We start from the raw sequence: 24,868 nt of genomic DNA, 5'->3' as shown, positions 1-24,868 counted from the left end.
TCAGTGGCCTGTGGCCCCCCGGCCTGGCGGTGGGAGCTGCACAGGCAGCAGGAGCAGGGCAATGCAGCAGGTGTAATGTGTGCCAGGAGCATGCCGGACGTGGCGATTGGCACTTCGCATGTGTCACGACACGTGGCAAGTGCTGAGTGACAGACAGCAGAGGGGAAGACACTAGTGCACACAAAGGGCCTGATTCACAAAGCGGTGCTAACAGTTAGCACGCTGGTGAGAAAAGCCCTTTATCACGCCTAAACTCAGTTTAGGCATGATAAGTTTAGGTGTGATAAGTTTAGGCGTGATAAGTTTAAGCACCAACTGGGTTAGCACCGCAGTGCACAGCTGATCAAAAGTTTTGCGCTAGCAAAGTCTGGTGCACTTCGCATAGAGTTTAAAGAGACACTTAAGCCAAAAAAAGAAAAGAAAAGTGAGTTTTACTCACCTGGGGCTTCTACCAGCCCCCTGCAGCAGTCCTGTGCCCTCGCAGCCACTCACTAATCCTCTGGTCCCCCGCTGCCATCTAGATTCGTTTTTGCCGACAGGCCCGTCAGGACTGGCCACGCGTAGCTTTTTCCGCATTCCCGACTGTACTTAGCGCCATTGCGGACCGCAACGCGTACAAAAATATGCGTTGCCGCATTACGCACGCACAGATATGCGACAACGCGTTGCGGCCCGCAATAGCGCTAATTACAGTCAGGAATGCGGAAAAAGCTACGCGTGGCCAGTCCTGACGGGCCTGTCGGCAAAAACGAAACTAGCTGGCAGCGGGGGACCAGAGTATTAGTGAGTGACTGCGAGGGCACAGGACTGCTGCAGGGGGCTGGTAGAAGCCCAAGGTGAGTAAAACTCTTTTTTTTTTTCTGGCTTAAGGTTCACTTTAATGGCGCTGCTTTGCGTGCGGGACTTTGAGCGCGATCTAAACCCTTCTAAACTTATCATGCCTAAACTTATCACGCCTAAACTTATCACGCCTAAACTGGCTTTTCACCAGCGTGGTGCAATGGTTATCACGCCTAAAGTCCTTAACTGGGTTAGCACCGCTTTGTGAATCGAGCCCTAACTGTCACACTGGCACTGCTCACAGCACAGCAGTTCTGTAGAAAGCTAACAGTAGTACTACTACTCTAACAAATACTAGCACTGACTGCAGTACTACAGTACTAACTAACTACACAATAACACAGTAATCCTAGCCCCTAATCCCTAACCTATACCTAAGGCTAATAGCTGGCCAGCAGGCAGCAGCTGGCCTGGTCTGTGCACAGCACACACACAGACACATAGCAGCTGCTTGCAGCACACGCTCTGACTGTCACACAAATGACATCAAGCTAATTAATGATTTACCAATAGTGTAGTGATAGTGAAGGGGTTAATCACTGAACAGCTTTCGGTTTATCACTGCTAGGCAAGCAGCACTGGAGCACACACTCTGACTGTCATACAATAACATCAATCAAACTAATTAACGATTTAACAATAGTGTAGTTATAGTTTTGAAGGAGATCCTTGGTGTCCAGGTAATCCTACTAATATAATAAATGGGAAAGTTTGGATGTTTGTTACTCGATCACGCAAAAATGGCTGAACGGATTTGAATGAAATTTGGCACACACATAGTACATTACATGGAATAAAGTATAGGATACTTTTTATTCCCATAACCAAAAAGGGGGCGGAGACAAATACAAATTTCACTGGAAAATGTAAACTGCAGCAATTCTTACACTGTTAATGATAGGGTTCTCAAACTTTGCACAGTTGGTCATTGGGTGACTGGGATTAATATTCAGAAAGGTGGGTGGAGTCTATAAAAGCCAATCAAAATTAACCTATTAATTTTCAAGGGGAATATTTACATTGCTGCCAATCTTGCACTGTTAAAGGCACAAGCCTCAAACCTGGTACAGTTGATCATTGGGTGACTGGGGTTCAATTTCAGAAAGGGGTGGAGCCACAAACAGCCAATTAGATTTGTTTCATTTCAATGCAAATTATTGATGCCAAACACCGCAAAGATCACAAACTTGGTAATTGATTAATTGTGTGTTAGGGTTAGAAAAGTAGGCACAGCCAAAACCATCCAAATACATAAGCGGGCAATGCCGGGTCATAAGTGGGCGGAGACAAATACAAATTTTACTGGGAAAATGTAAACTGCAGCTATTCTTACACTGTTAATGGTAGGGTTCTCAAACTTTGCACAGTTGGTTACTGGGTGACTGGGATTAATATTCAGAAAAGTGGGTGGAGTCTATAAAAGCCAATCAAAATTAAACTATTGATTTTCAAGGGGAATATTTACATTGCTGCCATTCTTGCACTGTTAATGGCACAAGCCTCAAACCTGGTACAGTTGATCATTGCGTGACTGGGGTTTACATTCATAAAACAGGGTGGAGCCACACACAGCTAATATGATTTGTTTCATTTTAATGCAGGTTATTAATGCCAAAGACCGCAAAGCTCACAAACTTGGTAATTGAGTGATTGATTAATTGTGTTAGGGTTAGGAAAAGTGGCCGCCGCCAGCACCTGCAAAATACATAATTGGGCAATGGTGGGTTATCAGTAGGCGGAGACAAATGCAAATTTCACTGAGAAAATGTAAACTGCAGCAATTCTTACACTTTTAATGGTAGGGTTCTCAAACTTTGCACAATTGGTCACTGGTGAATGGGATTAATATTCAGAGAAGTGGGTGGAGCCTACAAAAGCCAATCAAAATTCACCTATTGATTTTCAAGGGGAATATGTAATTGCTACCATTCTTGCACTGTTAATGGCACAAGCCTTACACCTGGTACGGTTAGTCATTGGGTGACTGGGGTTCAAATTCAGACAAAGGGGTGGAGCCACAAACAGCCAATCAGATTTGTTTAATCTCAATGCCAATTATTGATGCCAAAGACCGCAAAGCTCACAAACTTGGTTATTGAGTAATTGTGTGTTAGGGTTAGAAATAGTAGGCGGAGCCAACACCAGCCAAATACATACCTGAACAATGTTAGGAAATAAGTGAAATTTCCCAATGAAAAATACAAATTTCATTGCACAAATGTAAATTGCAGCCATTCTTACACTGTTAATGGTAGGGTTCTCAAACTTTGCACAGTTGGTCACTGGGTGACTGGGATTAATATTCAGAGAAGTGGGTGGAGCCTATAAAAGCCAATCAAAATCCACCTATTGATTTTTAAGGGGAATATTTAATTGCTGCCATTCTTGCACTGTTAATCACCTGTACCTGGTACAGTTGGCCATTGGGTGATTGGGGTTCAAATTCATAAAAGGGGTGAAGCCACATCCAATCAGATTAATTTTATTTCATTGCAAATTATTGATGCCAAAGACCGCAAAGCTCACATACTTGGTCATTAAGTAATTGTGTGTTAGGGTTAGAAAAAGTGGGCAGGGCCAACACCAGTCAAATACATACCCGGGCAACGCCGGGCGTCCAGCTAGTGGATATATATATGCAATGCAGGATTTTGTGGATATGGGCCAATATATTGTCTCCTTTTATTCGGAGGAACGCTGTCTGGCTGTCTTTGAAAACTGGAAAATGGTGAAAGCTGAGGGGAGGTATCCCGTTTTGGAGAAGATGGAGGTGGACTTGCCGTTTGATGCGAGGGTTAGGTATCTGACAGTGCATCTGTTTAACCCTCCTTAAGCCCCATCTACACGATACGATTCTTTTTGCAATTCGATTACGATCCTATTTACGATCCGATTAAATCCGACATGTCCGATCGGGATTCAATTAAATTTGCCATTGTTTTGCAATGGCAAATGGAATTGAATCGAATCCCGATCGGACATGTCGGATTTAATTGAATCGTAAATAGAATCGTAATCGAATCGCACAAAGAATCGTATAGTGTAGATTGGGCTTTAGAGACTCATACTGTTAGATCTTACCTGAAGAGGTGCTCAGAGATAGGAAACACTGTGAAATTGACTAATTTGTATGGGATGCATCGCAGCAAGTTAAAATTTGAGGTGAAGCTGAAACCAGATCCGGATGGCTATGGTGGCACTGTACACCCCCCGGCAGTTTTTACTGTGGCCGGTAAAAAAAGTGCACCATAAGCTACCAGGGGCAGCCGATGTACTGCCGTTACTGACTGTTATATGTATGGGCACATGAGGGAGCATTGTCCTAATAAATCTACTTGCAGAAGGGTCATCAGGCTTACGAGTGTTCAGCCCCTATGTGTGACCTTTGTGGGTCGGCTAAACAATTAGCCAAGGACTGCCCGTTGAATAGGGGGAGGAGTCTCTTCTCTTATTCCAAAAAATGATACAGCGCTCACCACACCTACACCTTTAAATGTCCAGTATGCTGCTAGCTGTCCAGAGGGAAAAATCAATTTCTCCTTAAGCAAGTTATAGTAGTCACAACAGCGCAACTGCCAATACTCTCCACAGAAGGTCTCACTCCAGATTCTATAATAGCAAAAACTCCTCCCCGCCTTGCTGTAGCGAAGGAGGGGAGGAGTTGGTTTGGGAAGTGGGGTAAGCATACTGTAACTGCTGCTGCTGCTGCTACTGTAGTTACTGAGCAGAGGGAGGTGTCTGAGTCGGTGGCTGATTAGAGTGTGGGTGTGGATGAGCTGGCTGCGGAGCCTTCTGTGTTGGGTGATAGTGCTGTGGAGAGTGGGGTGACTGCTGGTGCTGTGAGTGATGTGACTGGTGAGTGATGTGATTGGTGAAGGGGCAAGTGGCGTAGTGGACTGAATTGTTTTCTGCAAGTGGCGAGGATAAGATGGCGCCGGAGGAGACTGGAGATGGTGGGGGGCGTGGCCAAGTGCTGGGTACCTTGCCGAGTGATTCTGTGGCGGTTGTGCGGGAGGAAAAACCTGTGACTGGGGAGGTGATTGGTGCGAATGTGGTGGAGGTTTCCGCTGTGAGGAAGTCTGTACAGGGGAGTAGGGAAATCCTTGCAAAGCCGAGCGGAGAAGGTGGGGGGCGTGGCTAAGTGCCAGTGAGCGTCCCGAGTGGAGTGACTGTTGAGAGACAGGAGGAAGGCGTGTCTGCTGTGAAGGAGAAGATGGAGTCTAGTAAGAAGGAGGCTGGGTCTGCGGTTGCAGGAAGGCAGATAGAAGCGATCGTGGTCAGGGGCCTGCTATGCAGAGTAGTGGGTGTGGCCATGCGCCGGTCCCAAAGATCGCTAAGGAAGGTTCTGCTGTGTGCAAAGAGCCTGTGAAGAGCGAGGTGACTGGCGGTGACAGTGGAGTGATTTTTGTGGAGAAAGGAGGTGCTGCTGCTGGGGGGAAAACACTGGTGAAGGAATCGGAGGGGCGTGCTGGGACCAGTAGTTCCTCCAGCAAGGTTGTGACTGAGGTGTTGCAGGGTCCTGAAGAGAAAGTGGTTGAGAGTGACAGTTCTGAGGAGGAGAGTAGAAGAGTAAGGATGAAAGTATGGATGAGGTAGATTGGGGGTCGCAAGTGGAGAGATTGGAGGCGCTGCTGGAAAAAGAGAAGGAGGAGGAGATGGACACCAGTGATGCTGGAGGTGGATGGACGCAGGTGGGTAAGAGTCAGCTTACGCCTGCACAAAGGAAGCAGACAGTGGAGAGACAACGCAGTGAGTCTGTAGGAGTGGTGAAAAAGTTAAAGCTGGGGGAGGGGAGTGCTCCAGAGGGGCTGCTGTCCCCATGTCTCTACGAGGTTTTGAGAGGGTTGCCGGATTCGGGAGAAGTTGGGGGGGCCTCTAGTCAGGATGATACACCACCTATGAACAGGGGTGCTCGGATACCCCTTTTTAAAATCCGAATTGATTCGGATCCGGATCCCCAGATATCCAGATCCCCAGATATCCGGATCCGAATCGGATATCCGAATCCAAACTTTTTGGTATCCGAGTAAACTCGGACATCCGAACCCAATATCCTGGATATCCGGTCGGGTTCAGATATCCGGATAGAAAACTGGAAGTGACCTGAAAATGGCTTAAAATGCTTCCAAAAGTCTCTTCAAATGGCAAAAACCCCTTTCAGAGGTCTATATCTCTCTCTCTCTCTCTCTCCCTCTCCCTCTCTCCCTTCAAAAGGGCTTTTTGGCTTCTGCTCGGATATCTGAACTAACTATCCGCCTGGATTTCGGATTTCAGATTGGAAATCTGAGTTTGCTCGGAAAGTCTATTCGAATTTTAAAAAATATCCGAATTGCTATTCAAAGTTCGGATAGTGGTAAAAGTTCGGATTATCTGGGTAGTTCGGATATCCGAAATCTTGCTGAGCACCACTGCCTACGAGTCCGTTGGGTCCTCTCTAAGGAAAGCTGCATCCAGAGAGTTGAGAGGAATGCTAAATGCTAAACTGCAACAGTGTGGGGCCCCAGTAGGGCTTAAAAAAGGGATGGAAGTGGAGGGGCGTCCAAATATGAATAGGTGGGGTTCAAACCCAACGGCAAGGGACTTGTATTTTTTTGTGAATCTTGTGGATGAGTGGTATGACTCACTATCAGCTGAGGAATATGCACAAAGGAAGGCTGATGTTTTGCAGATTGTGTTTAAGGTGGACTTCAAAGAAACTGCAAAGTTTAAAACTATGCCAGGTTGGTTATATCAGAGATTAAGAGAGTATTTCATGAAGGATTCTCAGTGGTATGCTAATGCTGAGACAATGCCTATGGTCTGTTTTCATATGTTTAATTCATTTTGTTTCTAAAACTGTGTTTTTATTATTAAGTAAAATACCTATGATGCTAACATTCTGGTAAAACATCAGGTTTATTCATGATGTAAAATTACTGGGTAAAGTTCAGCTCGCCTTCCCTTTGGGGTTGGATGGGTTTGGGCTATACTGAAAAAAAATCCAAAACAGTCTGTATGCATGTTGGAGTATTATATGGCTGTGTACAAATTAACAAACTGACACATCATTGCATTCCAGCGGATCTGGAGGTGTGTTTAGCTTCTAAGGGTAACAATGGTTAATTTGCATATATTCAGCAGTGATGCACTGGGAGACATCTCAAGCTCACTCCAACCTTAAATATCGCAAATTCTTTCTGTTTTAAGAAAGCAAACTTTTGTTTTCCGTAGCCTTTTAGTAAGGGGGCTTTTAGGATCATTGTAGCCCCTTACACACTCCAATGAGTTCTGGTTCCCCATGAGCTTGCTGTTTCGCCTGTACCTCTGGGTGTTTCAAGCCCTACTTCATAGAGCCAATTTAATACATGCCATGCACTGATGGATCAACCAATCTGAAGCAGTCTGTATGCATGTTGGATTATTATGGCTCTGTACAAATTAACAAGCTAACACATCATTGCATTCCAGCGGTTCTGGAGGTGTGTTTAGTTTCTAAGGGCAACAATGGTTTATTTGCATATATTCAGCAGTGTTGCACTGGGAGACATCTCAAGCTCACTCCAACCTGAATTATCGCAAATTCTTTCTGTTTTAAGAAAGCAAACTTGTTTTCTACAACCAACAAGAAAATCCAAATTTTGGTTTGACAAAAATCCAATTGTTCAACTATTTTTATAATCATTCGTAATCAATTGTGCCCATCAACTGAGATTAATTAAAACCAATCCAATCAGAATTTCTGATCACTTGAACGATTTTTCTGCTAGAAATTGGACCGTTAGTGGCCACCTTAAGCATTATCTTGTACTCATACAGTACTTTGATGTGTGATCTGGTTTTCTTGTATTCCTGTATTGTCATATTGCTGTTTGTCACCCTTAAATATTGGCTGTAACCTTAACTAATGTCCAGCGCTACGTAATATGTTGGCGCTTTATAAATACATCTCCCTTTTTTTTTTTTTGATATGTTGATCAGGTGAATTTTTCTGATCAATTTTTATAAAAATTAAATGGTGCAGGGTAGATTGTCAATTTCTTTATATACTATATATACTTTATATATAGAGTTTTTAATAATTTTTTTCATAATTGGGGAAAAAATTAACGCATGGTAAATTGGTCAGATTTTAAATGTTACAGTCAATCAGAAACATTGATTGTAAACCTTGAATTGAAAAGCAATTAAAAAAAAATTGTATTGTGTGTGGGCACTTTAGTTATATACATAAGATTATATATGCAACAAACTAGACCAACTGTTGTTTCCATTGTTTTATTTAGGCAACGCTGTTTGTACCAGGATGCAATAAACATTAAAATAATACCGATTCCGTTCTAGTTCCTGTATGCAGTACAGACAATTTTAGTTTCTTGCAGTGGAACGTTTTCTTTCTAACAATTGCCTATCTAGGAACTGTAGTTAAAATAACAATTAAAGCGGACCCAAACCAAACATTTTTTTAATTCAAAATATTTAATTGCACCACTCTGACACATACAAATATAAATAAACACTCTTTCAAGCCTATGAGCATTTCAGTGCATGCTTTTCACCCTTCTCTTTTCATAACTAGGGTTATACAGGTGGCAGCCATTACTTCTGAGCTTAGTAGGAGGTTTTAGATCATGGGTGTGTTTGTCATCAGCTACCCTCCCTCACAGGGGCGTCGTCTATGTGAAATCTCGCACAAGCTGAGATCACCTCCCCTGTGACATCATCAGTAGCAGCCTGTGTTTTTTATCTCCTCCACCAGTCTGCCGGATTCTGTCCCAGCAATATGAAAGGAAGGGAGGAGTTCCTCCAATAAATGTAAAATATTTTGTATTTGTCATCATGCAGCTGAAAAAAGGCTGCTATTTATTATTATAAGTTAGAAAATAGATTTTATTTCTGAAATCTTGTATTTTTAATTTGGGTCCACTTTAAAGAGAATCTGTACTCTAATATTCTTACAATAAAAAGCATACCATTCTATTCATTATTTTCTCCTGTGCCCCTCTGTGCTGTTTCTGCCACTCTCTGCTGCAATCCTGTCTTGTAATTAACAGTTTTAGGCAGTGTTTTCAAACAAACTAACCAGCTTCTAATAGGCTCAGCTAAGCATAGTGTGTGAGTAATTCAGAGTGTGCAGGGGGCCTGCAGAGGGTGTGTATCGCTTCTACCAATCACAAGCAGCCCTGCACATTCCACACAATCAAGCCTTAGCCCGACAAACAGGACAGAGGAAAGATACATTGATTTATTACAGAGACAGTGCAGTTAGGAAAGACTGCAGTAAGCCAGAGCAGATTAGAACAGGCATAGGAACTTATAGGATAGAAGAACTAAGGCTGAAAAATTTGTTACAGAGTCTCTTTAATAAAATAGCTTCTTTTTTTTAACAATATTAATTTATAAATTATTACTCAGTCTTTGCCCATTGTAAAATCTCTCCTCTGCCTGATTTACATACAAAAATGTATCACTGGTGGTGACATCTTTAGTCTTGTCAGGTGCAGCTCTGTGGAATGTTTGTATACTCAGTGTTCCAAAGCCAGTGCGAATAATACCTGTAACTCCTTTAATGCTCCAGGGAGGTAGTTCCCATTCAAGTGTATTGGGTATGACATGTTATCATGGGTTTTCAAGCAAACCTGTAATGGGGAGGGGGCAAAAGTTAGATACAACAAAGTCCCCGTTATCCGGAAGTCTCAACCAACCGGCATGCCTGAGGGGATAATAGGGACTGTTATTAATTAAATACTTACCGAGCCTCCAGCGACGTCTTCTAACCTTCCGTCCGTGCACTGACCCGATGCGGGTCAGGTTATACGCCGGGAGCCGTGCCCGGAAGACACCAGAAAGCCACCGAGAGTTGCAAGAAGGTTAGAAGACGTCACTGGAGGCTCGGTAAGTACTTATTGCTGCGTGGAGGGAGGAGGTTTGTGCTTTTTTAGGCCGGGAGCACATGTGATGCCGACAAGAACATGTATCCGGCATCAGGCGATCTTCGGCAAGAACATGTAGGTGGCATCGGGCGATCCCCGGCAAGCACATGTAGGTGGCATCAGCGATCCCGGCAAGCACATGTATCCGGCATCAGGCGATCTTCGGCAAGAACATGTAGGTGGCATCGGGCAATCTCCGGCAAGCACATGTAGGTGGCATCGGGCCATCCCGGCAAACACATGTATGCGGCATCGGGCGATCCCTGGCAAGCACATGTATGCGGCATCGGGTGATCCCAGGCAAGCACATGTATGCGGCATCGGGTGATCCCCGGCAGGCACATGTATGCGGCATCGGGTGATCCCCAGCAAGCACATGTATGCAGCATCGGGTGATCCCCAGCAAGCACATGTATGCGGCATCGGGTGATCTCCAGCAAGCACATGTATGCGGCATCGGGTGATCCCAGGCAAGCACATGTAGGTGGCATCGGGTGATCCCCAGCAAGCACATGTATGCAGCATCGGGTGATCCCAGGCAAGCACATGTATGCGGCATCGGGTGATCTCCAGCAAGCACATGTATGCGGCATCGGGTGATCTCCAGCAAGCACATGTATGCGGCATCGGGTGATCCCCAGCAAGCACATGTATGCGGCATCGGGTGATCCCAGGCAAGCACATGTAGGTGGCATCGGGTGATCCCCAGCAAGCACATGTATGCGGCATCGGGTGATCCCGGGCAAGCACATGTATGCGGCATCGGGTGATCCCTGGCAAGCACATGTATGCGGCATCGGGTGATCCCCAGCAAGCACATGTATGCGGTATCGGGTGATCTCCAGCAAGCACATGTATGCGGCATCGGGTGATCTCCAGCAAGCACATGTATGCAGCATCGGGTGATCCCAGGCAAGCACATGTATGCGGCATCGAGTGATCCCAGGCAAGCACATGTATGCAGCATTGGGTGATCCCCGTCAATGCCGGATACCAGGGACTTTGCGGTAGTTACCTCAGGAGTTGGTAGCCTCTGGGATGGTCCATATTCTCCCCAGAACCTAGTAGAGCTCAGCTTTCCAGTGCAGGTTCCATCATCTTGTGCCTGGACCCCCGGCTGTAGACGAGTTCATCCCAACTGGGCGTGTGAGTAAGATCCACAGGTACCAGTAGAATGAAGCCATTCCTGTGAGGCTTTTTACCCCGATGCATGAGCAGCTTCATTCTGCTGGGAACCTTACTCACGCATGCTTAGTCCAGATGTGCTCATCCACAGAAGAAAACTACTTGACTTGCTGATGTCAGTTAGGTATAGAGGGATTCTGGGAGAAGGAAAATCTGGGAGAATGAACCAAGGCTTTAAAGTGTATGCAAGGCGAACCTCAGGTCAAAAATCAAATACTTACCTAAGCAAAGGGAAGCCTCTGGATTTTGTAGAGGCTTCTCATGCCATCCTCCGGTCAGCTGTTGCCAAGCGAGGACCTCCCCCCTCCTGAAGGAATCCGACAAGAGCTTGTTGGATTTCAAGCTTGCAACTGCACTCCTCTTCAAGAATGAGCATCTAGGAGGGTCACAAAGGTCCCAAGGACAGCGTGGGAAGCCTTTACAGGATCAAGAGGCTTCCCTGTTCTTAGGTAAGTATTTGCTTTTTGACCGGAGGTTCCTCTTGGGTTCACTTTAAAGTGTATCAGAGACGGTAACATAGAAAGATGCGCAGAAGACCCTGTCTGACGCGACTGAGCCTGTTGCCGGGGCTGATTGCGGATGAACGGTGGCACTCGGGAGGACGGTGAGAGACTCAGTGCTGTTTTTGGGGCTGGAGGAAGCCCCGGATAAGTATCAAATTTTTCTATGTTACCGTCTCTGGTTTCCTTTAACCTCCCTGGTGGTAACCCCGAGCTATGCGGGGGCTAGCCGCCGGGAGCTCAGTGCAGAGCAATGGTGCGCAGCGGGTGTTTTAACTCGCCTCCCAGGAGATCCAGATGCAGGCAGCCATTCTACTTCCTCTCCACAAAGGCTCTGAATCACTCTGGAGAGATTGCCGTTGGTAATCCCATTACAGAGTTACAGTGCCACCCGGGGGACAGAGGGAACATTGCAGCGCTGGAGCCCAGGGAGGTGAGTGAGTGCTGGGGCTGCTGCTGACTTTCTGGCAGCATGATTTTTTTCCCTGGTTTTAGGGTCTGAAACTTTAGAAAAGACCCTAAAATCTGGAAATAATCATATAGCCAGGGAGGTTAAGTCATATAGAGAGCTGGACTGGCGCCCACTTGGGAAATTACCGGGACCCATAGCGGAGGATCCAGGTGGCGGAGGAGGACAATGAGGGACTGATCAGACTGATGGGGGCTGGAGGAAGCCCCAGGTATGTATAAAACTTTTTTTTTTCTTTTCCACTCTTAGGTACCCTTTAAACAATTTTTAACATTTTATTTTATTTTTGTGTGCGCCTCGTCCCTCCCATTTAGCCTATCCCCCTGTCAAGGGTTTTCTCGTCCCCTGTATAAAATGACCTTTTAACCCCCAGAAGACACCACAATTCCACGTGTAGACAGGAACGGATCTAGACCAAGTTGCACCTGGGGCAAGGTCAGGTTTTGGCGCCTAAACTGCCATTCCCCATCCCAATTTTGCCGCCTTTTTAAGAATTCAACAAACTGCGCCTGGGGCAAGATACCCGCTCCCCCCCCCCCCCCCCCCCCTAGATCCGTCTCTGCGTGTAGACCGTATCCTTTTATTAGCAACACGGTTTGTTTCATCTTACGAATCCAAATGTTTTTGTTCACTACACTATTTTGGTGTTCTTGGTTTTCTTTGATCTGATTTTATTTCTCGAAAGCTGCATCTTCTGGACACAACCTTAATTTTTGAGCAGTTTATATTAGAAGGTATATGTTCATCATTATCAGCAGAACGCATGAATGTCCTAACTAGCGGCTACATGTCACATGGCAAAACCTCCCACAAACTATTTGTAAACATCGACGGATTTAGGTAGAGGATCCTTGTGCACAAATGTTCCAGTTTCCGGTTTTCTCTTTTCCCTCCAGCCACCAAGTTGTCATGGCTCCTTTCCCCTACAAAGAAGTTAGGAAAAGGATTTAGTTAAAAAAAATATATACAGAAATATATTGAACATGATTTACAAGAACAGTGAGGAATCCACTTAAAAAGAAACTGTAAACAAGAATTGAACTTCCCCCAATCAGTAGCTGATACCCCCTTTCCCACAAGGAATCTTTTCCTTTTCGCAAACGGATCATCATGGCTGATATTGTGGTGAAACCTAGTGGCAGAGAAAGCCAACGATGGGCCCCTGTGCAGAGTGAATGAAGCGGGCCCCATGTGAGTGGGCGTGGTCATAACATCATGGTTGGTTCCAAACAATTCCGATAAGATAAAAGTACATGAACCCAGGTCACATTCTGTAGGCTCTGTATTCATGTAGCACACATTTTAAAGTTGTATCTGACTGGGGTACAAGGTATTATCAGCATTTCTCTTGAGTTTCAGAGAGAAATACGGTACATGGAGAAAAGCCTAGAGGATAATCAGGCCCTAACTGGTGCAATTGCATGGGCCCAAGAAGACATGGGGCCCCTGTGCGGCTGTACGGCCTGCACGGGCCTATGTCCGCCTCTCGTGAAACCCCTCCCACAGTGTGATGTTAGGACCATGGTTCTGACATCACACTGTGGGAGCCTTGTTGCATTGTGGGAAATAACAGCTGTTTCCAACTGCCAAAAAAACAAGCAGCATCTCCTTCCACTGACATCACCTGTCAGCAATAAAAATGTCACCATGTTATAAATGTCAGAATGTAAATCAGGGAGAGGAAAGATTTTACAATGGGCTTTTTTTATTACATTATTTTCACTGGAGTTGCTCTTTAAGGCCTTGCTCACATTATAAATCGCCAGCACAATGGTAAGTGCTGAGCGGTTATGTGAGCGCTTTTTAAAGCGCTTTTCCCAATGCTTTCAGAACGATTTGCGCTTTGTGCTTTTATAAACGCTTTTTAAAGTGCGTTTGTCTGGCGATTTCAGATTTTCTTCCTGAAGACAATCAGGAAGTAAACTGTTTGACCTGGAACTGAATAAATACAATGTATTTATTCATAAAAGCACTAGGGAAATCGCTTTTTCAAGCGCTTAGCGATGTCCCTATACTTTGTATTGAAAATAGTACATTACCTTTGTTTTTACCAACCAATAGCTGCAACACTGAATGTTAAAAAAACACAAACGCAACAAAAACACATGAAAAACGCAAAACAGAAACGCATGCAAAAACACACCAAAAACTTAAAGGATATCCGAAGTGACATGTGACATGATGAGATAGACATGTGTATGTACAGTGCCTACTGCCTAGCACACAAATAACTATGTTGTGTTCCTTTTTTTCTTTCTCTGTCTGAAAGTTAAATATCAGGTATGCAAGTGGCTGACTCAGTCCTGACTCAGACAGGAAGTGACTACAGTGTGACCCTCACTGATAAGAAATTCACCTTTTTATCTCTTTCTTCCTCTCAGAAGCCATTTTCTGCTAGGAAAGTGTTTTATAGTTGGAATTTCTTATCAGTGAGGGTCACACTGTAGTCACTTCCTGTCTGAGTCAGGACTGAGTCAGCCACTTACATACCTGATATTTACCGTAACTCTTTCAGACAGAGAAATAAAAAAAGGAACACAGCATAGTTATTTGTGTGCTAGGCACTGTACATACACATGTCTATCTCATCATGTCACATGTCACTTCAGGTATCCTTTAAATGCACAACGCAGAAAACACACGGTTTCCCACACTGCCTGGTGTTCTCCCAGCCCCCCAAAAGTTCCAAAACTTTAGTGTGAAATTCAATGTGAAACACGGCAAACATCCTGGGAGAGGGTCTGTTTATTTTATGATAGAAGAGCTTTTATAATGCCACATCTGAAGTGCTTGCCTGTAGTTGGGCTGTGATGTAGCTGATGTCATCAGGAGTGGTAACAGCTGAGGACCCCTACACTGGTGTAATTACTGCCATGAGCAACATTCCCTCTCCTGGAATCATCTAAGTAAATCCCAGGAGGGCCAATAAAGACTGCTGAGACCAAACAAAACGAGCACAGAGGCGTATCGCGCAATGACTGTGCATTTATGAGATTGCAGAGCTCGCTGGCAAGGCAATATGAAGCCAGTGCTGAGCAGCAGCAGCAACAAAAGCAAGCATTTTTCCCTTTGTAGATTTACATTCTGAAATGTATCACTGGAGGTGACATCTTTAGTTCTGCCAGGAATGTTTGTTACCGAGAGTTCTATGCACAGAGGGAGATAGTTTGCTTGACATTAGAAAAAAAGCCGTTATTTCCCACAATGCAACGAGGTTCACACACTGCAAACTGTCAGGACCAAAGCCATGACATCACACTGTGGGAGGGGTTTCACCACAATGTCAGCCACACAGGCCCCTCTGATGATCTATATAAGAAAAGGTAAAGATTTCTCATGGGAAAGGGGGTATCAGTTACTGATTGAGAAAAAGTTCAATCCTGGGTTACAGTTCCTCTTTAACCACTTAAGCTCTCAGTCGTGTTTCACTTTATGCATCCGAGCAATTTTCACCTCCCATTCATTCGCCTATAACTTTATCACTACTTATCACAATGAACTGATTTATATCTTTTTTTTCACCACCAATTAGGCTTTCTTTGGGTGGTACATTTTGCTAAGAGCTACTTTACTGTAAATACATTTTAACAGGAAGAATAAGAAAAAAACGGAAAAAAATCATTATTTTTCAGTTTTCAGCCATTATAGTTTTAAATTAATACATGCCTCCATAATTAAAACCCACGTATTGTATTTGCCTAATAGTCCCGGGTATTACACTGTTTAAATCATGTCCCTATCACAATGTATGGCGACAATATTTTATTTGGAAATAAAAGTGCATTTATTCTGTTTTGCATGCATCACTATTTACAAGCTTATAATAAAAAAATATATATAAATATTTTATCTTTACATGGATATTTAACAAGTTTAGACCCTTAGGTAAATATTTACGTGGTTTTTTTTTATTGTAATTTTTTTTTTGTTTTTTTTATCAAACATTTTATTTAAGTATTTTTGGGAGGGTGGGATGCAAATTAGTAATTTTTTAGTGTAAATATGTGTTTATTTATTTTTTTAAAACATGTAGATGTAGTTTTACTATTTGCCACAAGACGGCAACCATGAGTTTGTTTACATTACGTCACTCTAAGCGTAACATGTACGCTTAAAGGGACGTGGGGGCGGGGGGCGTAAGAGGCATAAAGATCGAGGCTTCCGAGAGAAGCCACCGCTTTTTCTGCTGGGGAAAGTGATCAATGATCGGGCACTATGTTCAGATTCATTGATCCCCGGGCTAACGAATCACGGTCCGGGAGCGCGCGTAGACGCGCTCGATCGGCCGCGGGAGTGCACATGCGGCCTTTTGGACGTATACTAAAAAGGCCTACATGGTTAAGAACTGCTGGTGCAGCCTAGGGGACGCAAATACTTCAGAAGTCGAGCACATTCATATTGTGCATGCGCGAGTCTTTGGAACTACTTGGAGACGCGTCTACTTCCAAAGATTGCACATAGAGTGCCGAATGCCTAGGAGAATGAGTGACTTCCACCGGGGATGGCACAGGAACAACGGTATGGAGTGAGGACAGGAAAGGGTCTATGGTGCCAAAGCCATCCCTCTACATTGGTATGTATAAAAACTGAAGTGATTTTTTTTTCACTGTAGGTTTGCTTTAATAAAGTGGACCTGAACTCAGAACTTCCTCTCTGCTCTAAAATATAAGGAACAGTATAACAACCTTTAAAGAAAAACAATTCTTTGTTCCAGCTGATACAAATCCTGCAATAAATCTGGAGTGTGTCTACTTCCTGCTTTCATGGAAGCAGACATAGGGTTAACATCCTGTGTTTACAAATGAGCTTCTCTGCCGAGGCAGCCAGCTGACAGCTGAGAGATCAAATTACAGCTGTGATTACTCACGGATGAGGGGGATGTAGACAGGCTAAACTCTCAAAATACATACAGGTTGCATTTCTCTGTTTTCCTTCTGTCCTGAGCGAGAGCTCAGGTCCACTTTAAAAGGCAATAAATATGACAGCCTCCATATACCTCTCACTTCTAGTTCCCTTTAACAGAAGTGGAATATCCCTGTAAGGATAGCTAGACTATATTTCCGATGCCATACTTGACATTTGGGTGACAACCAGCTGTGGGCCCGGCTCTGACCACAGGGGGACTGTGGATATTTTTAGTGTGTGATTCATACATTAAATTGATACAAGACTCATAAGCCAGCATTGAGATTTGCTGCATGCAGTGCAGGGAATGGGGTGTGTGGAATGGAGGATGTGTAGATGCTGAGTATGCAGTGTCTCCATTTCCATTCTCCATGTCTGCGCTCACACACTGACTAGTAATAGGCACCGCAACAGTGTTATTAGCAGAGCCTGAGACCTGCATGGCAACTGTGGGCTAGTAATACAGGATTGGCGGGTGGTTGTCACATGACATTGTCGGCAGCACTGCGTTTAGCGTCAGTCTGTTCACCGCGTTTCAAGCTTCGGTTGCAATTACTCCCCGAATGGTAACGGGGCAGATTAGACGGAATTGGCGCGCTTTGTCACGTTATCATCTGTGATCCAGCAAACGGTATTTTTAACGTAATTTAGACAGGACCGTGGTGCTGAATTGTCACAGGCTACACGTTGAATGGTAAGTGGAGTGACAAGCAGGGCCGGATTTAGGCCAAGGCCACCTAGGCAATGGCCTAGCGCACCACAGGAACAAGGGCACCAAAGCAGCAGGCTAAACTGGTGAAGCATTTGCAAGCTTGCAAATGCTGCAATGCAGGGAGATCAGGCGAGTGCCTGACCGCGGTACTCTGCTGCTAGCCACCTGTGCAGCAGCCACCTTGCTCTCTGTGCACGTTTCAATTGGGGCTGGCGGCTTTGGACTTGGGCAGCATTGGAGACGGAAAGGTGAGAGGCTGCGGTGTGAAGGTGAGCTGGCTACCAATACGGGAAGGGGGGGAAGGGGGGAAAGGAGGGATTAAGGGAGTCATCTGGCTACCTATACTGGAGGGAAAGGGGGGAGGGGTCACCTGGCTACCTATACTAGGGGGGGGGGGGGGGTGTCATCAGGCTACCTATACTAGAGGAAAGGGGGAGGGGTCACCTGGCTACCTATACTGGGGGGGTGTCATCAGGCTACATATACTAGCTTTGAGTCCTATAGGAGAAAAGCGCTATAGAAATGTTATTGTATTGTATTGTATACTAGAGGAAAGGGGTCATCCGGCTACCTATACTGGGGGGGTGTCATCAGGCTACATATACTAGAGGAAAGGGGTCATCCGGCTACCTATACTGGAGGGAAGGGGGAGGGGTCATCTCGCTACCTATACTGAAGGGGGGGGGGCGGCTGGTGATAGTGGCCTTGGGCGGTAAAGACTACAAATCTGGCCGTGGTGACAAGAAAGTGGGTCTGGGGTAGGAAAAGTTTAAATTCAGCCTTATTTGCCACTTTGCACCACTAAGATTTCAGCAGGACTCAGGCAGCAGTGGCAGAACGTCACACAATCCGACATACATACATAACTCCATCTAGAAAACATGTTCAACCTTCACTTCCAGAGTTCCCCGACACACCAGGACGTAACCCCCAATCTGTTTCAGCAGATCGGCAGCACTGGAACTGCACTGAATCTTCAAGGCTAATGGACAGGAAAGAGACATCATCTCATCATATACTATAAATCAATACATACATTTACATTAAGATGCCTACAATGCAGATTGTCTATACAAGAGCAGTGAGACTACCCTGCAGAGGAAAGTGAGCTTTGTTAGGGCTGGCTCACTAAACTTGGCGGTTGTGCGTTCATCGTTCAATAGTAATCAAGCACTGTCCATTCAAATTGTAAAGCGGACCTGAACTCAGAACTTCCTCTCTGCTCTAAAAGACAAGCAACAGCATCATAACCTTTTAAAAGAAAAATATGTACTGTATTTGTTACGGCTGATACAAACCCTGCAATAAATCTGCAGTATATCTACTTCCTGCTTTCATGGAGGCATACATAATGTTAACATCCTGTGCTTTCAAATTAGCCTCTGTACCGTGGCAGTCAGCTGACACAGCTGAGGCATCAAATAACAACTTGTCATTAGTCACAGATGAGAGGGAATTAGACAGGCTAAACTCTCTAAATACGTAAAGGGTGAATTTCTCTATGTTTTCCTACTGTCCTGTGCAAGAGTTCAGGTCCACTTTAAAGGAAACATCCTGGATTACTGTAAAACATGCAACTGGAATATCAGGTTTTCAAGTAAGCCCGATGGCATGGTAAGACACTTCTTAATGAGTTCCCAGTACTTTAAATTCAGTATTAAGTTGTTGAGGCATCTTTGATTCTTTGGGAAAATGTTCTAAATCCAGATATATTTGTGATGATTTCTGGTGCAGATCTAATGTGAGTACAATTGCCCCAGAATACTGCTGGCCTCCCCCTTAAAGGATACCCGAAGTGACATGTGACAAGATGAGATAGACATGTGTATGTACAGTGCCTAGCACACAATAACTATGCTGTGTTCCTTTTTTCTTTCTCTGCCTGAAAAAGTTAAACATCAGGTATGCAAGTAATAGTTTCTGTCCGGGACGGGACTGGGTCAGACTATAGCATAACCCTCACTGATAAGAAATTACAACCACAAAACGCTTTAGTGGCAGAAAAATTGGCTTCTGAGAGCTGGAAAGAGATTAAAAAAAGGGTCAATAGTTCACAGATTTTAGCTCTGGCATACTTCAATTAAGGTGTAACTGAGACAATGAAACAGTAAAAACTTAAAAACTAGATTTAAATATAAAATAGAACTGTGGGCTATCTAAAAAAAGTCATTTTTAGGAGAAGGAGGATAGATACAATTGTTTATCTTATCAGTTTATTTTTACCTTGGATGTCCTTTAATAGATGGTTCTCCTCCCAGTCCTACACCTCTCTGACACTGCAGCTGTCCCTTACCCTGCTTACACCTCTCTAATACTGCAGCTGTCCCCTCCCCTGCTTACACCTCTCTGACACTGCAGCTGCCCCCTCCCCTGCTTAAAACCTCTCTAATACTGCAGCTGTCCCTTCCCCTGCTTAAAACCTCTCTAACACTGCAGCTGTCCCTTCCCCTGCTTACACCTCTCTGACACTGCAGCTGACCCCTCCCCTGCTTATACCTCTCTGACACTGCGGCTGTCCCCTCCCTCCTTACACCTCTCTGACACTGCAGCTGTCCCCTCCCCTACTTACACCTCTCTAATACTGCAGCTGTCCCCTCCCCTGCTTACACCTCTCTGACACTGCAGCTGACCCCTCCCCTGCTTACACCTAGTCTCTAACACTGCAGCTGTCCCCTCCCCTGCTTACACCTCTCTGACAGTGCAGCTGATCCCTCTCCTGCTTACACCTCTCTGACACTGCAGCTGTCCCCTCCCCAGCTTACACCTCTCTGACACTGCAGCTGTCTCCTCCCCTGCTTACACCTCTCTGACACTGCAGCTGACCCCTCCCCTGCTTACACCTCCCTGACGCTGCAGCTGTCCCCTCCCCAGCTTACACCTCTCTGACACTGCAGCTGACCCCTCCCCTGCTTACACCTCTCTGACACTGCAGCTGTTCCCTCCCCTGCTTACACCTCCCTGACACTGCAGCTGACCCCTCCCCTGCTTACACGTCTCTGACACTGCAGCTGTCCCCTCCCCTGCTTACACCTCTCTGACACTGCAGCTGACCACTCCCCTGCTTACACCTCCCTGACACTGCAGCTGTCCCCTCCCCTGCTCACACCTCTCTGACACTGCAGCTGTCCCCTCCCCTGCTCACACCTCTCTGACACTGCAGCTGTCCCCTCCCCTGCTTATACCTCTCTGACACTGCAGCTGTCCCCTCCCCTGCTTACACCTCTATAATACTGCAGCTGTCCCCTCCCCTGCTTACACCTCTCTGACACTGCAGCTGTCCCCTCCCCTGCTTATACCTCTCTGACACTGAAGCTGTCCCCTCCCCTGCTTACATCTCTCTGACACTGCAGCTGTCCCCTACCCTGCTTACACCTCTCTAATACTGCAGCTGTCCCCTACCCTACTTACACCTCTCTGACACTGCAGCTGTCCCCTACCCTGCTTACACCTCTCTAATACTGCAGCTGTCCCCTCCCCTACTTACACCTCTCTGACTCTGCGGCTTTCCCCTCCTCTGCTTATACCTCTCTGACACTGCAGCTGTCCCCTACCCTGCTTACACCTCTCTAATACTGCAGCTGTCCCCTCCCATACTTACACCTCTCTGACACTGCAGCTGTCCCCTACCCTGCTTACACCTCTCTAATACTGCAGCTGTCCCCTACCCTGCTTACACCTCTCTGACACTGCAGCTGACCCCTCCCCTGCTTACACCTCTTTGACACTGCAGCTGTCCCCTCCCCTGCTTACACCTCTCTAATACTGCAGCTGTCCCCTCCCCTGCTTACACCTCTCTGACACTGCAGTTGACCCCTCCCCTGCTTACACGTCTCTGACACTGCAGCTGTCCCCTCCCCTGCTTACACCTCTCTGACACTGCAGCTGACCCCTCCCCTGCTTACACCTCCCTGACACTGCAGCTGTCCCCTCCCCTGCTCACACCTCTCTGACACTGCAGCCGTCCTGGGCCAGTTTTTGTGCTCCATATCAATTGTTATGTATAGAGCGCTTGAGGGAGCCCAATGTAAAAGTCACACTGGGGCCCAGAGCACCTAAGCTCTGCTACTGACAGTCAGCCATGCAGCCTGTGTACTGAAAGTGTTTCTAAATTGTTACCGGAAAACAGTCAAAAATAGGCATGGCAGTTTGGCTTGGCTAAAGTTAGGAGTGGCAAACTTACATTTCATTGCTCAACACGACCTCTGGCTTGAACTCGCTGGCCAATAGGGATGTAATCCACTGCAGGCCAAACTTGCCATCCTTAGTCATAAATGATAATTTCAGGCAACATTGATTGCAGTTGTGTCAGGGCCAGATTTTCCATAAGGCACTGTAGGCACGTGAGTGACTACAGGCTCTTTATATGCGAGAGGCGGCCCTTCCTCTTTAGATCACTGACCTCAGGAGCTTACAGTCTAATTCCTGCCTCATATCACTGACCCCAGGCACTTGCACCTTAATCCTTGTCTCATTTCATTAAGGATGATATGAGACAGTGATTAGAGTGTAAGATTCTAAGGACAGTTAGTAACATAAGACAGCAGGAATTAGGGCCCTTTTCCATTTGCGGAGTGATGTGAGAGCGGCATTGCATCACTTCCGCATCGGGAGATGTGGAAGTGTATGGAGGGGACGGTGGACGGATGCGGCTGTGCGAGAATCTGCAGCATGTTGCAGATTCTCGAATCGTTACGCACCGCTCCGCACGCAATGGAAACTGTTCCATTGCTGTGCATTGGTTTCAGGACACCCGCTATGTAGCCGCATTGCACCACATGTAATGGAAACGGGCCCTTAGAGTTCAGAATATTTTTACTTGGGGGTGTGGCCTGTGTTCAGGGGTGGAGCTTAGGGTGTCAGAGTTTCTGTGCCTACAGGCCTCTGAGTTGTAAATCCGGCCCTTAGTTGTGTACATTTTTAGGATATCACCTTCACTCGTGGACTCCATCCTGGACGCAGTGTTCACTGTGTCTCCAAACAGACAGTAACGAGGCATTTTTGTCCCAACGACACCAGACACCACTGGACCTTCAGATAGGAGGAAGAGATGGGAAAATATTAACAATGAAATAGCATATTGAGGGTGTCTTTAGACATCTGAGGTTGGTTGAGAGCACAAGTGTGTTCTCGCTGCTCGCTGGGAATTGTAGTCTCAGTGTGCAAATAAGCGGAAGTGCTCTGTTCAGCTGAGCGCTCCACTTTATAGTAGATTTACACTTTTGTTGATAAAAAAAAGCTATCTCCTCTTTTCAAATCAGTGTATTAGGCACTGTCCCCCTTTGGGCTGAGAACTGAATTTTTTTTCCCGTTCTCCGCTCATTGCTAAACGGACAAAGAACTTAACCACTTGAGGATCGCAGTGTTAAACCCCCCTAAAGACCAGGCCATTTTTTGCTTAATTGGCCACTGCAGCTTTAAAGCCTAGCTGCAGGGCAGCAGAACTCGGCACACAAGTGATCCCCCCCCCCTTTTCTCCCCACCTACAGAGATTCCTGTTGGTGGGGTCTGATCCCCTCAAGCCCTTTTGTAAATATTTATGGGGTTTTTTTTGTATTAAATTCCCCCATTTATTTATTTTTTTACTTAATTCCCTCCCTCCCCCAGCCAGCCAGTCACGGCGCTCGGCTGTCACAGGCTGTCACACGGCTGTCCCCAGTACAGCTATGCCGTAGATCGCAGGGAGACTGAAGGCGATGCTCCGTCATCCAAACGTGGATGTGCGCGCATCGGGGCGCGCGATCCCCTGCAAAACACCTCCCCAGGACTTTACGCCGATCGGCGTTAGGTGGTCCAGGGGGAGCCACCGCGTTCACGCCTATATATATATCTATAATAATCACCGCTATGTGTCTGTATGTCCTTCCATCCCACACATGCCTCCTCCTGCCCAATTGTGATTGGCTGTGGCAGCCACCAGCTAGTAAATATATATGTGTATATAGAGGTGTACCTAGGGGAGAGGAAGGGGGGACACGTCCCTAGGCACAGCATCTGGGGGCGCAGGATTAAACAGCACCATCCTTTGATGCCTCCCGATCCCTACAGTTTCTGTGAAAAAAGTAGGAAGGGGCAGATCTTCTCCCCTGTTCACTCCTGCACTCCTCCCACTTCCCGCCTCCTTCCAGTTAAGTACCCATCCAAAGTATATTCATACAATTTACCCTTTACGACATAGATTTGCTTAGATTGTATCATTGATGGTCACCTTAACCTTAGCAAATCAGGATCCTTGTCTTGCAATAAGTAATTTAGTGCAGTCAGTAGTGATATAGGCGAACAGCTTGCCTATTGGCTCACCAGCGAACATCTATGGGCAGCCTGGCCCTGTCTGGGTCGCAATGTCTCACAGTAGTACTCATGCCCTGGCCTGGACGCATTCACTAGCACGCATGCCCTAGCCTGGCGGTGCGCGTCCTTGACGTCAGGAAGCGTGCTCGGCCACAGGCGCGCAATCAAGGACGCACACCGCCGGGCCAGGGCATAAATACTATTGCAGGACATTAGTAGTACAGGGCCAGGCTGCCCATAGGTGTTCGTTGGCGGGCAGTTTGCCAGCATCACTAGCAGTGAGGGCACCCTGCCTCAAATCTCAACTATGCATTTTATGGTACTACATAAACTATGATTTCTGAATGTATCTCACAGCAGAGTCTACAAGGCCATTAGCTTACCTGAGTGCACCCCTGCTCTGATCTTTAGCAGCCTGTCTGGTATATGAGGGATCTTGAAGCAGTGACAGACAGAGATGAGGTCCAGAGCCATGCTTGCAATCTCTGATACATGATTTATGCCATTCTCCTTTGGGACACCAGATACCACCATGTCTACAATACAGAAGATGCAATATTATAGGCTGACACCCAGTGGTGTAGCAAGAGAGCCATGTAGCACTGTGTGTATGAAAATCACATGATACAAACCACCAAACAATGCAGAATACATTGTTTATAAGAATACATTATACTTAGAATGGTCAAGAAACATACAAGCGTCTCCAATGGTTTCCACTTTGTAGACATCATAATTGTCGATGATGTTGTCAAACTGTGTGTAGAGCTTGTTGAGGAAGTTGACCACCTGGTGAGGAGTGCTGTCCCCAGACAGGGATGTGAAGCCCACTATGTCACTGCACAAAAGGGAGAGAAGACTGTGAGCCTGTAGCCCATGCTACCAGACACAATGACATCACCACTTCACTACCGCCCATAGCAACCAAATGTTTAAAATTGAAAATGTACTCTTCATTGTTTGCCCCTTCCTTGCTGTTGCTCTCTGCCACCAGAGAGGGAGGACCTCTAGACCACCAGGGAAAGATATGTGTGTGGGGGGCAGGGCCGGGCCGAGGCAT

General features: G+C 45.9%; 1 protein-coding gene across 1 annotated transcript in view; it reads right to left on the bottom strand.

Annotated features, from left to right (window-relative positions):
- Positions 1-12,609: 12,609 nt before the first annotated feature.
- LOC137522036 (atrial natriuretic peptide receptor 1-like) overlaps positions 12,610-24,868 on the bottom strand; it is a 105,254-nt gene continuing 92,995 nt past the window's right edge. Inside the window, exons 19-23 of the mRNA XM_068242055.1 lie at positions 24,507-24,687; positions 24,192-24,344; positions 22,450-22,548; positions 18,411-18,502; positions 12,610-12,826 (exon numbers count right to left, since the gene is read on the bottom strand). Coding sequence (XP_068098156.1) covers positions 12,740-12,826; positions 18,411-18,502; positions 22,450-22,548; positions 24,192-24,344; positions 24,507-24,687 — 612 coding nt within the window. The 3' untranslated portion in view covers positions 12,610-12,739. The remainder of the gene's footprint in view (positions 12,827-18,410; positions 18,503-22,449; positions 22,549-24,191; positions 24,345-24,506; positions 24,688-24,868) is intronic.

Source organism: Hyperolius riggenbachi, chromosome 6, assembly GCF_040937935.1.
Source record: "Hyperolius riggenbachi isolate aHypRig1 chromosome 6, aHypRig1.pri, whole genome shotgun sequence".
Taxonomy (NCBI): domain Eukaryota; kingdom Metazoa; phylum Chordata; class Amphibia; order Anura; family Hyperoliidae; genus Hyperolius; species Hyperolius riggenbachi.
This window is presented reverse-complemented; position numbering and strand designations above follow the sequence as displayed.